This window comes from Centroberyx gerrardi, chromosome 17, assembly GCF_048128805.1.
Source record: "Centroberyx gerrardi isolate f3 chromosome 17, fCenGer3.hap1.cur.20231027, whole genome shotgun sequence".
NCBI lineage: Eukaryota > Metazoa > Chordata > Actinopteri > Beryciformes > Berycidae > Centroberyx > Centroberyx gerrardi.
The window spans coordinates 16,759,247-16,771,609 of record NC_136013.1 but is presented as its reverse complement, the minus strand read 5'-3'; the positions used below and the strand labels follow the sequence as shown (position 1 = coordinate 16,771,609).

The 12,363-nt window shown below is 41.4% G+C and overlaps 1 protein-coding gene across 3 annotated transcripts; it reads left to right on the top strand.

Annotated features, from left to right (window-relative positions):
* Positions 1 to 203: 203 nt before the first annotated feature.
* spint1a (serine peptidase inhibitor, Kunitz type 1 a) lies at positions 204 to 11,384 on the top strand. Of its 3 annotated transcripts, none has more exons than XM_071899619.2 (11): positions 204 to 363; positions 532 to 992; positions 1,854 to 2,011; positions 2,206 to 2,347; positions 5,299 to 5,466; positions 5,876 to 5,923; positions 6,221 to 6,349; positions 6,497 to 6,547; positions 6,687 to 6,857; positions 7,864 to 7,920; positions 9,914 to 11,384. In XM_071899619.2, exons 2-11 carry the CDS (start codon positions 581 to 583, stop codon positions 10,099 to 10,101), a joined length of 1,524 nt encoding a protein of 507 aa, XP_071755720.2. In that variant the 5' UTR covers positions 204 to 363; positions 532 to 580; the 3' UTR covers positions 10,102 to 11,384. The 3 variants fall into 3 exon arrangements, with proteins under 3 accessions (XP_071755720.2, XP_078145583.1, XP_071755712.2); XM_078289457.1 differs by having other exon boundaries at positions 204 to 399; positions 6,218 to 6,349; positions 9,914 to 11,381; XM_071899611.2 differs by having other exon boundaries at positions 6,218 to 6,349; positions 9,914 to 11,380.
* Positions 11,385 to 12,363: the final 979 nt, after the last annotated feature.

The following is a 12,363-nucleotide window of genomic DNA, read 5'->3' as shown; positions in this document are numbered from 1 at the left end:
GTGTGTAAAATCAAGTGGGTTTATCCATATCCCCGATTACCATTTCTAAGTTTATATCTGAATCTGGTAGACTTTGGTGCCTGACATACGCAGTTTATCAATAGCCTATGTTCTTTGGAATCTCAGTCATAACCTGTAGCCTGAAAGGGAGTGGCACCGGTGGGGTAGAATTTCACTTCCTGGATTTCCCAGGTAGAGAGTGACTCACCTGGGCAATGGAAAGATTGTCGTCGTTTGCATATAGGCACTAGTGTTTTTTCGACGACATCAAACGGGTAGTTGTCTTCTTGGAATTTCAGGTTCTTGGCTGTAAGAGATCGACTAAATATAGAGAGCCTTTGTGGAGGAACTGAAGCATTTGTGGTAGGCTGGACCCAATTCACATCACCTTCCTCAAGGGTGAGTTATGACAAAAGCCAGTGTTTTGTCCCTTTGCGGCCTAAACACTCTTTGACGAAGTTGAAATACTGTATTGACGTTTTAATTGATGTTTTTTGGTGATGCTCTATTGACCTCTCTCTCTCCTTGCAGGTGATCACAGGATTTTATTTGTGAGGAAATCTTTATCGGACTTGTTATAATGACTTCATTCCAAAGAGGACTGCTGGGAGCGTCGGCGCTGCTGCTCCAAATATTATTCCTAGGCTGCGCGGTTGGCCAGGACTTTGGAGAACAGTGTCTGGCCAAGTTCAAAAAGGGCCGAGAGGATTTTATTCTCGACACCGACGAGTCCGTGAAAGACGGGGCGACCTTCATCGCCTCGCCCCAGGTGGATCGCTACAAGGACTGTGTCCGCTCCTGCTGCAAGGACCCGAGGTGCAACGTCGCCTTCATGGAGAGCGGCTCGGACGAGGGCCTGGTCAGCTCCTGCTTTCTCTTCGACTGCCTGTACAAGAAGAAATACGTCTGCCGCTTTGTCAGGAAGAAAGGATACATTAATTACATACTGGATTCCGTGTATGAGAGTTATCTTGCAGTGGATGCTGCCCCAAGTAAGACCAGTACTCATATCAGCATTACACATTCTCAAGCACAGTTGTTTATGTCAGGGGGTCCCAAACTTTCCTATCAAGGACCCCAAATAGATATAGGCCTACACGCCTAGACCATGGACCCCTTTTGATAAGATTTTCTCCTGTGGGACCCCCCATCCTGTAGGATTACTGTGGTGTCATGCTTTAGTGTAGAATTGAATGTGTCGCAGATACCAGTGGGGAAAGAGAAACCTATCAGATAGTCGTTATTATACATTCTCCCATTGTGCCACTGTCTAGTGAGTGAAATAATACTGAAGTTTAACTATTCCCCCTTAAGGACCCCTAGAGGCCCCGGGGCCCCACTTTGAGGACCACTGGTTTACGGGCCACACAAAGCTACCAAATAATCCATGTTTTCTTTGTTGGTCTTTACCCATTTAACAATGACCTCCCAGTTTTTCCTCAACAGTACGAGTGAGGTGAAGTTATTCCTTTCACTGTGTTTTGGTGGTCTGTGTGAAAGCAGGGTAATAATCTGGATATGTGGAAAATCAGGCTGCTGGCTTAGGGCAGAGATCTACCGCATGTCCACACACGCCAAGCTTCATTATGGCCCCGTTACAGGCTTAGGTTTCTGTTTTGCCCTCGCCTTTTCTTTGGGAGAAGCAGGCCTCTTCAGGTGTTTTGACTATGATATTGCACATTGCTACCTCATGATTCAGAGCCAAATCTCCTAGAGACCAGTACATAACAGGGTTTTGTGGTGTCTTGAACCTAAGACAGCTGGTGAAAAACAACTTCTCTCATGTCCTATGCCCAAGTGTCTGTAGACCATGTTTTTGTGTGACGTACACTGATCCCACGGTGTCCTTCCAGATGTAGAGGACCGTCCGCCGGTGGCCAACGGGGGCCAGGACCAGGTGATCCAGCCTCAGGACAGCGTGACACTGAACGGCATCGAGAGCAAAGACGACCGTGGGATCGTGTCCTACCAGTGGCAGATGGTGTCCGGAAATACCTTCGCTGTCATAGCGGTGAGTCAAAGGGGCTGCGATGCAATGTATGGGGAAATGTAGAGGATAGTAGCATCCATTGTAATGATATTCCTTAGTGCTTGCCACTTAATTCAAGACCTGGTGGTATTTATATACATTTTCTAATCATGAGAGAGTTCTAAATGTTTGCTGCTATTAAGAAATCATTGTTGTTGTCTCTCCATGCCTTGTAGAAAACCAATTTCGAAGACCAAATCATCGTGTCCAATCTGACATCTGGGGTGTACAAGTTCAAGCTGACCGTCACAGACACCATTGGCCAGTCAGACTCAACCCAGGTCACCGTCCTGGTCCTTACCCCGGAACAGTCTGAGCGTGAGTATCTAAGACCGTATTCAGCTGTGAAAAACTGATGTGATACTGTTAGGTTGGCTGTGAGATGAATAGAGATAATCTCATTCAAACACGTATAATACAGATACGACAATGGCTCTGCTGAATCGTGTGCTGAAACCTCCACATGATCTGAGCGTGTTCTTGGGTCTAGAACACCTGTGTTACGCTTTTTTTTTAAATTCACCGCACACGAAACACCTCAGTTCTCTAGTGTGTTTTTTTTAGTGCACATGTAGATACAAGGGGGGCACCCAGGGGATATGGTTTGAGTTTCAGTGGTATTGTTCCTGACTCATTTTGAGTTACAGAGACGTGTAAACATGACTCATATGTTGCCTTCTATTTGTTGACATTTCTTTCGACTTATCCTAGAGTCACCTGCCTTGTGTTTATGGTTGGGACATAGGTGAGACAGGATGATGTCCTTACTGTCCATAACCCATTGAGAATGTTTTCCTGCCTTTCCTTTTATTCAAATTAAAGTTACTGATGTGTGGACATTTTCTTGCTTCCCACATTTGTAGCTGAAAATGGAGGAGAATGTGTTTTTGAATAGTCTTCTTTTTTACACCAACTTGAAAGGTTCTGCGATATTGTGGGAATGTCATCAACTGCTCTGGCATCGTTTGCCTTTTTGTGGCAAGCGTGAGCCCTCCCACGGTTGTTGTGATCAAACCTGTCTAGGCACGCTCACTTGATTCCTGCGGACTGAATGATGAAATACCACAAAGATAATGAGATAAAAACACTCATGTTATAATGCGATTAGGCCAGCCTCAGCCTTGGTAGGGGATGAAACCAGTGATGGCAAGTCCAGAGCAGAGGGAACAAGAGTCTGATGCAAGACAGAAACATGGCTGGTAGTTCTTTGTCACGGAACAGTGGTTTGATGTGTTGAATGTTATCCCGTGGCGCTATGTGAATTAACCAGGTCACTTCCGTTGACGTGAAACATAAAGAGCCTCGGGAGCCGCCAAAGGTCTCCGTATGCCCATCCCAGTAATTTGTTTAGTTTCGTCAGAATAAAAGGAAGTGAGTAGGGCAGCGGTTGTGATTTTTACTCCTTCGCTCCTAACATCCCACTCTCTCTCCACCCCCAACTCCACAAAACCTGTCGGTCCGGTTTCAGCTTGGGTTTCACAAACAAGAAGACTCATCAGGTCACAGTCATGATCCTCTCCGGTATTGATTAATACTAACAAGAGTGATGTTTTGTCCTTTTGAAGTAATTTCTTCAAGCCAGGTCTATATATTGGAGGTTGTTGGTTGATTGAAAGCCTTTTTAGACTGAAGGAAAAAGGAAAAGGAGACTATTAACCATTCATTGGTTCAGTTACCCATTAACAAGCCTGTGTTCTGAGTGGTGTGAGGAATGTGGCTCATGCAAAGGCACAGCAGGGACTCTACATGTCAGCGCCAACACATTTGCACCTAAATAATGAATCAATAGATCACAACTCGACCCTTAATGAATGAGAATCACAGATGTGCTGCTTACAGGAGCCTTTGCCATTCAGTTAAAGTGCATTGATAGCTACTACTACTCTGCCTTACATTTATTCTTATAAGCTAAGGTAACAGCATGATAAATTATCAATGGCGATGTAGCTTACAGTTTCATATATCTTTTATAGTCATCTATTATGCTATAAGTTTGCAGTTAGAGCACTTCATTATAATGTAATGACTCATATTAGGTGTACCTGCACGTACTGGGAAGATTTTAGAATGTGCATCATCAACCACAAACAGATGAATAACAGCGTATGCTGAAAACCATTCAGTGTTTCTGGAAAGACACCACTTCCTTCTTCTCAGTTGCATCTGTCTATACATGTCGGCTTGTTGTGCAATCAGGCGTCTGTCTGTTCACAAACCAGACGCACTAAAACGGTGAGGAAAAAACTAAAATCCCACCACGTCTCGTAACTTGCTATCAAATATTAGACAGAACTACTTATGGTTAGTCAAAGTAGTTCATTTACTCTAACTCTATATTTCATAACATTTACATTAACTCTGTGACTAAACATTATGGTTTTAAGATGAGTTGTAAGTTGCTAATGGCAATGTTTTGTTTTTGTTCATAAGTACATGAAAGGCATAGTCTTACGAATCCAACACAAACAGCAATCACAGCTTTATATATTTATGTAATACGTATACGTATATCCATCTGTTATCTATATTAAACTGGCATTTCACCCATAGCTGAACTCTCTAATCCCAGCATTCAGTGTGATTAAATCTCCAGCAAAGATTGGAGATCACGCTGCTGAGCACATAAGACAACTTACACAGTGGCAGAATCTGTATGACTTTACGTGTATGATAAATTAGCTTTGTTTTTCAGTGGAGTGGGCCTTTTAAAGTCACAAGGAAAACTGCATTTTGATGGTGTCTTGGATCCATGATTCAATGTATTTGTGGTCGAAACGGGATGTTGAGGCAGAACTGTTCAAAAGTCTTCAAGAGCTCAAAATTCTTTGCGCATAATCTTGAGCTGTCACCAATTTCAGATTCCTCAAAATGAATAAATCCCAGCCACTGGGACGCAACCATGGTTTCATAAGAAACTGAAATTCACCGCTGCACCATGTTGCCACTCATGTCACTTTCAAAGTTGTGAAGCTCTAGGGTTTATATGATGGGAGGGGCAGACTGTTCAAAAGTCTGGGATGGTATTATTGGTTCTAATTTCTATGTACGCTTATTGGTACGCCAAGAAGTAACCACTGTTTTCCAGGAAGTATTAAGGGATCATATAAAAACATGAGTAAAGAAAATGATTGTAAAATGTTGGGCATTTATTGATAAATACAGTATATGTACATTATGATATGAAGAATTGGATAACAAGGAGAAAAAGGAATTTTTCATTTGATGACAGTATGACGTTAACCCAATCCTTATAATCTCTGTCCCACCAGACCACTGTATGGCTCCAAAGAAGCAGGGGCCGTGTCGCGGCTCTTTCCCTCGCTGGCATTACAACGGTGCCTCAGAGAAGTGTGAGCAGTTCACGTTCGGCGGCTGCAGGGAGAACCTCAACAACTACCTGTCCTTGCAGGAGTGTGCCAACGCCTGCTACGGCGCAGGTAGCTCTCTGGCTTTTTACTTCAGTTCACTTTGGTGTTATAGCTTTTTGCAGTTTAGATGTGTATTTCTTTGAAAATACTTAAACTGTTGGAATCACAGCATTTATGGAAGGGCCACTATTACAAAAATGTAAGCACTCCACCGTAATGGTTTAGGATGTTTTTAGGGTAATTGGCCACAATACGTTTTGAACTTAATATTTTAGGCAATTACAGTACCTAACACTCCTATCCAGGGCAACATCCAATGCATGCAACAGTAGAATACACTTAAACTCCTGGATTGCCAACATTACAAATAACCAGGAGTACCGCTAGCTATTTCACAGACAATAGATGCAATAAATATTCATATTTTCCTAAAAGTGCTAGGTGAAGAAATTTTAATCTTGTGCTGCTTGTCTTTCAGAAAAAAATGAAAAAAGTGGCCGATTGCTTCCACTTCCTGCACCTAAAGGTAAGTGGATTCTGCCAGTTGGTGACTGCATTCAAATGGTGTATTCTCTTACTTGTAGTTCCACATAAAGAAGACGAGTCAGTTTGTCCTTTGTTTTGTGGGTTATGCCTTCCACAGTGTAAACACTAGATGTTATATTATTCATGATTATTTTAATCAAGTTGAAAAGTCAAATAATAAAAAAAAATGTGTGAATCTCTCTCCATGGAACCCTGCAGGATGACAAAACTATCTAGCGCCTGTGCAATCCCTCACAATAAAAGTGATGATTCCCTCTGTGCTTGTGTGTCACAGCAGAAAAATGTGGCACTCCATGTACTGCAAAGCAGTTCACCTGCGCTAACGGCTGCTGCTTGGACCCGGGCCTGGAGTGTGACGCAGACAAACAATGCAGCGACGGCTCCGATGAGGAGAACTGCAAGGACTGTGAGCAATGGCCATGCAAACTAGGCTTCATTTCCATACTGGCTCACGGCATCATAAATGCAGCGATGGCATGATACTGATGAAATGTTTCCTTGAAAGACTTACTGACCTAAGCTACTGTATGTCTGTCCTTTGTGTCTTTATCAGTGGACAACAAGTTTCAGATTCTGCTGCAAATTCCAGTGAACGAGCAGAAAGGTGATTTGACATTTTTCTGGTCTTGCAAATGTGTGGTTTCCAAACCTTCTATCACTTCGATTGTAACATAATTGTGAAACAGGTTCTTGCCATCCCTTTTTAATCTATTCCCCCCCTGTTTTTATTTCCTCCTACACAGTGCGCTGTACCGAGCCTCCTCACACAGGAAACTGCAGGCACAGCCTCAGCAAGTGGTACTACAACCCCGTCCGGCAGAGCTGCTTCCGCTTCAACTACGGTGGCTGCCAAGGCAACGAGAACAGATTTGATTCTGAGGAGTCCTGCAAAAGAATCTGCAGAGGGGTATCAGGTGGGTTGGCACCAGACTCAGAGTAAGACATTAACTATCAAGGGGGCATTTTGGTACTTTTCAAGGGCAATTTTATTGAACTATGAAATAATACATTTGCTTTGCGTATTGGCAAATAAACACTCAGTTTGTACCACTAACATTTGGGTACCACTAACATTTGGGTACCACTAACATTTGGGTACCACTAACATTTCGGCCTTACAGAAGAGAATTGTGCCATTTTCTCCACTCTCTGTCCCCAACCAGTCCACCTTCCACCGCTCCATTGTTGAGTTTTTTACAATATTAGTTGTTATATGTTTTTTTGTTGACGCAGTGGTTTGTGTGGCTCGATATTTTCTTGTACTGTTGGCTGCGCGGTGCCAACATTTTCTGCAGCTTCAGGCTGCTTACTCTGTTGTTTTCTCATCAACAGCCGCTCCATTTTTCTCACCCAGAACGCACTGGAAAGAATCCCTGCGGTCAGAGGCTCCCACGGTCGCCCATAGGGCACAGTAGTCGCATTCATGCATGAATACTTGACAACTCAATGGAAAAATGTGAACAGGGTGAAATGTAAATGTGCGCTCCAAATTATCGGGGATATTGTTTGCCCCCTCATTTTTAATTTCTCAGGCATTTTATGAAGTTTCAAGGGCATTTTTAATTTGTGACCCTGGTTGGCACACTGCTAGCCACTACAAAGCCTTAAACACTCTATGAAGTGACAAATGAGTGTTTTGATGTTCTTAACCATAAGCTGCTCTAAGGAGATGATGATAGTTTGACTGACATCTCTTACGGATCTTGAAATGCAAAGGGTTTTTTTTTTAGTTTGTCTTTACCACAGAATAGCATGTTGAACGTTTGCACACTCTCACTCTTCAACTCTCATAACTCCCACCTTTATTTCCCTTTTGGCCCGAGTTCACATTTCTGTTTCATTGTCTCTTTAACACATTGTATATTTAATGTACCACAAAAATTCGCTAAATCTAACTTGTATCTTTATCCTTTATTTTAGAAAAAGACGTATTTGCAAGAGAGGAGTTTGAACGCAGTGTGTCTGACAACAAGACAGGTAATTAATTCTTCATTTTTTTGTTCAGTCTTGACCTCATAAAAGTGAAAATTGAGCCCATTGTCTCATTAGAATGAATTGCTTTCTTTAAGAGACACCTTAACAATGCTCTTTTTAAAAAGTCTTTTTTCTGCTCCATCAACTTTTACTTGTTGTGGGTCACCGCTGTTTGTGTTGTTCCTTTCTGCCGACTCATTCCAGCAGTTCATTGAGGCGCTGAATGCAGCAGTTGATATACTGATCTGTTTTGTCTGCCCAGCCTTGGCAGCTTGGGAGCCTTTCATGTAGTTTATTTAAATGACCAAACCACCATGTTAAATTTGTACATGTAAATGAAAACTTCAAAACGCTATATATCCATGTTGGAATAATTTTACTACCTGAAATTCATCAGAAAACATTTAAAAAACTATTTTATTCATAGTATTCCCATGATGTTACATGCATTTCCTACCAATATGGTGGCTGTCATTTGATTATAATCACCTATTAATTTATTACAATCACCTGTTGTTTTCCTACCAAGATGGCCATGTGGTGACGGAATAGAATACTATAAAGCAAGGTATTCCTATTTCTCAAATTTGATTGTTATTCCAAACAATCAACTCAGCAGTTTCTCCAACATTTCTAAAGTAAAATCGATGACATAAGGCTCCAGATTGCACCGGAATCCAGAAACCTCTGTCTAAACTATCTGTACTGAACCCTCTGCCAGTATGACTCACAAACAAATTTCTATGCTGGACTTAGAGGAGATAATCTCTCATTTAAATTAATCTACCTGAAAATTAGATATCATCCCCATTAGGTTTCTGAAGGAGGCATTTCAGACAATTGGCCCACATATTCTTTCAATTACTAACTGCTCATTGTCTACTGGCTCATTCCCCTCCAGTTTTAAACATGCAATAGTTCGACCTCTCCTGAAGAAACCTACACTTGACCCTCTCAGTTTTAACAATTTTAGACCAATTTCAATCTTACCCTTTTTATCTAAAATCCCTCTCATGTGGTGTTCCCCAAGGGTCAATTCTTGGTCCTTTATTATTTTTTATTTATATGCTTCCCTTGGGGCAGATCTTCCGCAATTATAATATTAATTTCCACTGCTATGCGGATGGCACCCAGCTATATGTCCCGCTTAAAAGCGGTGCAACTGATAACTTCTCACATGTTATGGCTTGTCTCTCGGATATCAAGTGCTGGATGTCACAAAACTTCCTCCAGCTTAATGAGTCCAAATCTGAGGTCATTCTATTTGGCTCTCCTAACTCGATTTGCGACAGGCAAAAGAACCTAGGGAGCTTATCCTCCAATGTTAAACAGTCCGCCCGCGATTTGGGAGTCATCTTTGACTCTGAGCTCTGCTTTGACAAACAAATCACTAAGCTAGTTCAATCATGCTTTCTCCAACTTAGAAAGATTGCAAAAATTAGAACTTTCCTGTCTCAAGCGGACCTTGAAAAAGTCATCCATGCGTTCATTTCATCGCGACTGGATTATTGTAATTCCCTGTATTCAAGGCTCAGCCTAAAGGCCATCTCCCATCTCTAGCTTGCACAAAATGCAGCAGCCAGACTTTTAACAAATTCCAAGAGACAAGACCATATCACACCCATCCTCGCTTCTCTTCACTCATTACCTGTTAGGTATAGAAGCGATTTTAAGGTTTTGCTGATTACGTTTAAAGCCCTACATGGCCTTGCTCCTACTTACATTTTAGATATATTGGCTCCATATGAGCCTAGCCGCTGCCTGCGCTCCTCAGGTCTGATCCTCCTGAATGTTTCAAAAGCCTGCTTCTTAAAACCCACTTTTTCATAGTATTTCTAGTATTTCAGTCTGTTGTGTGATTATAAACTTTATGTTAGACTTTGTATTAGTATTTGTATTAGTTAGTTGTTGTATTAGTTAGACTCTGTATTAGACTTTGATTCTTTTGCGTTTCAGTAAGTTTTCTTCTGTACTGACCGTGCCTATCCTTGCTCAGGTGTCATAGCGATCGCTGCTCTCCTGGGTCTAGCCATCATCATCCTGCTGGGCATCCTGTGTTACTTCTTCATGAAGGGAAAGAAGCAGCCGTCCCAGCACCGCCACGTGCCCGTCAACGGCTCCCAGGTCACCAGCATGGAGGACAGGGAGCGTCTGGTCTACAACACCACCACCAAGCCCATCTGACCCCCCTTCCACCCTGACCTTTGACCCCCGGCCCCGCTGGCTCACACCACAGGCCCGCCAGAGATGTGTAGTATACCGAATGAACTTGAGTGCATGAGAGAAAAAAACAATGTCCGCTCATCATATTTGAATGTCGGAGGGGGTTACGTTGGTCTGTTTTTATTTCGCTAACATACAGATATTTTGATAACGCATCGTACATAGAAGCCAGAGCTTCTTCAACAATGAAATGTGACTTCTCTTATGTTTTTAATTTTTCTTTTTTTTTGTTGCAGTGGCCTGCCAGAGTTATTTGTTGGTCAACAAATTTGTACTCAGGGTAAAAGGGATGTCTGAAAGGAATTTAATTCATGTTAAGGTGGAATAACACTGGATATCAGCCTCCACATGTTATTCCTATGGGTTCAGCTAGTCTTCATGAATGTTTTCTGCTTTGTCCTGCTTTCTCGTAAAGCTGCAATTAACCTGTGATTCTTGTCAACGTACAGTATAGCTCTATTGAAAATCACTGGGGAAAAATGGAAAAGGTGACTGTTACAGCAGCCAGGGTGATTCTCCAGAGATGAGTAGAATTTATCGGGGCATTAAAGCTCAAATATTCTGTTTCAATTCAAAGTCAGTCTCTAAATTATTGTCAGTAGATCCGTACTGGCTTGTTCATCTTGATGTTATTACAAATTAGAGTAGTGGTTCTTTAGTTTCTAACTTACACTGGACAGTTTCAGTAGTTTCAGACTGAGCTCCAGGGAATAACATGTGGATACTTGCATCATAAGGTGTTTTCCTTTAACTTACTGAAGTTCTGCCACAACTTTTTCACTCTGTCCATTTTGTTTTTATCATATTTTATTAAACATTTTAATGTACTCCACTGGATATATATTGTACATAATGTTAGAATTTTGAGGAAATAATATCTTATTTTACTTTGGAAGATTATTTTTTCAGTGAATTTAAATGTTTTTCAAAACAAACACAATACGTAAATAATACTCTTCTGTACCTTATGAAGCAAGCTTACCAATGAATAATGGAATCTTTCAATGTTTGAAGCTTTTACTTTTAGAGCCTTTGTACATAGTACATAGTTTTCTATCTCTTTTAGCTGTATCGTGATGTTTATGCTAAATAAAAATGTTAATGAAATGTACTTGGTGGTGTGTTTTTGCCCCAGATAAGAGGCCAACTGGTTTGAACTCACAGGTTTTTAATAAACCGGACTGAGACCACATCTGGTTTGTGGTGTGCTCATCCTCTGCTCTATTCTCATGATATTGCAGAGCTAAATGCAACATAAAACCTAGATAATGACTCTCCACTGTGTCTTTGTATAGTTGTTTTAACAGCAGTACATCATACTGTACCTGTGTGTCTAGAGTTTCATCTCCAAATGAGTTGTTCACCATTTGAAAAACTTAACACCTACTGTGACAAGAGAATTTTATCTATCAAATATTAAATGCATTGTCTATCCTGAGACCCTTTCTTGAAAATAGTTTGAAGATATAATCATTTGTATTTTTGAAACATTGACCTATTAAATGAAGGTAACTTTTCTTCCTCCAAACTGGATTTATATTCTGAGTGATTTATATTCTGAGTGATATAAATCACTCAGAATATAAATCACTCAGAATACCACCACCAAGCCCATCTGACCCCATATGCATGGAAATGCATATGCTTCAGGCACACAGTAATAGAGAAAGGAAGAAACATTGCACAGTGTCATTCCCCTTTATTACCAGCAGATGGAAACATTGGTTTATTAGTTGTTCAACTCAGCACCTTGTGGACTCAGTTCAGAGGAGAATGGAAATGCATGAACTCCCCTCTGTCTGGCTCTTCTCTCTGAAAAGTCTTGTTAAAAAAATCGAATTCTGTAATGTATAGTCAAAATGATATAGGCAGCCAATAAAATGGAAATTGTACAGTCTGTCAGATCTCTACACATGCCATTAGAAGTATAATCCTCACGTGTAACTCCATGAAGAAAGCCCAACATATTGCTCTCTTCACAGTCTCTATGAGGATCTTGAGATAATCCCCAAAGAAGAAAAGAGGGGGGGGGGGGGGGGGGGGGTTTTGCATAGCAAAGGCGTCTTTTTCTATTCAATCAGCCACACATAAATTAGCATCCAGCCAATTGATTCACTCAGCCCATCCTTTGTGAGCCACCCTTTCTCCTGACCTGACCCTCATAAATGTAATTGCCAGGATTACAATTTGTTATCTCGGTTCACAAGCCTATCACAAGCTGTC

Excerpts from the sequence above, each read along its gene's own strand:
- spint1a (XM_078289457.1), top strand. The coding sequence starts at position 581 with ATGACTTCATTCCAAAGAGGACTGCTGGGAGCGTCGGCGCTGCTGCTC. Across the intron at positions 5,467-5,875 it reads CAACGCCTGCTACGGCGCAG|AAAAAAATGAAAAAAGTGGC; the intron begins GTAGCTCTCTGG and ends CTTGTCTTTCAG. Across the intron at positions 5,924-6,217 it reads TCCACTTCCTGCACCTAAAG|CAGAAAAATGTGGCACTCCA; the intron begins GTAAGTGGATTC and ends TGTGTGTCACAG.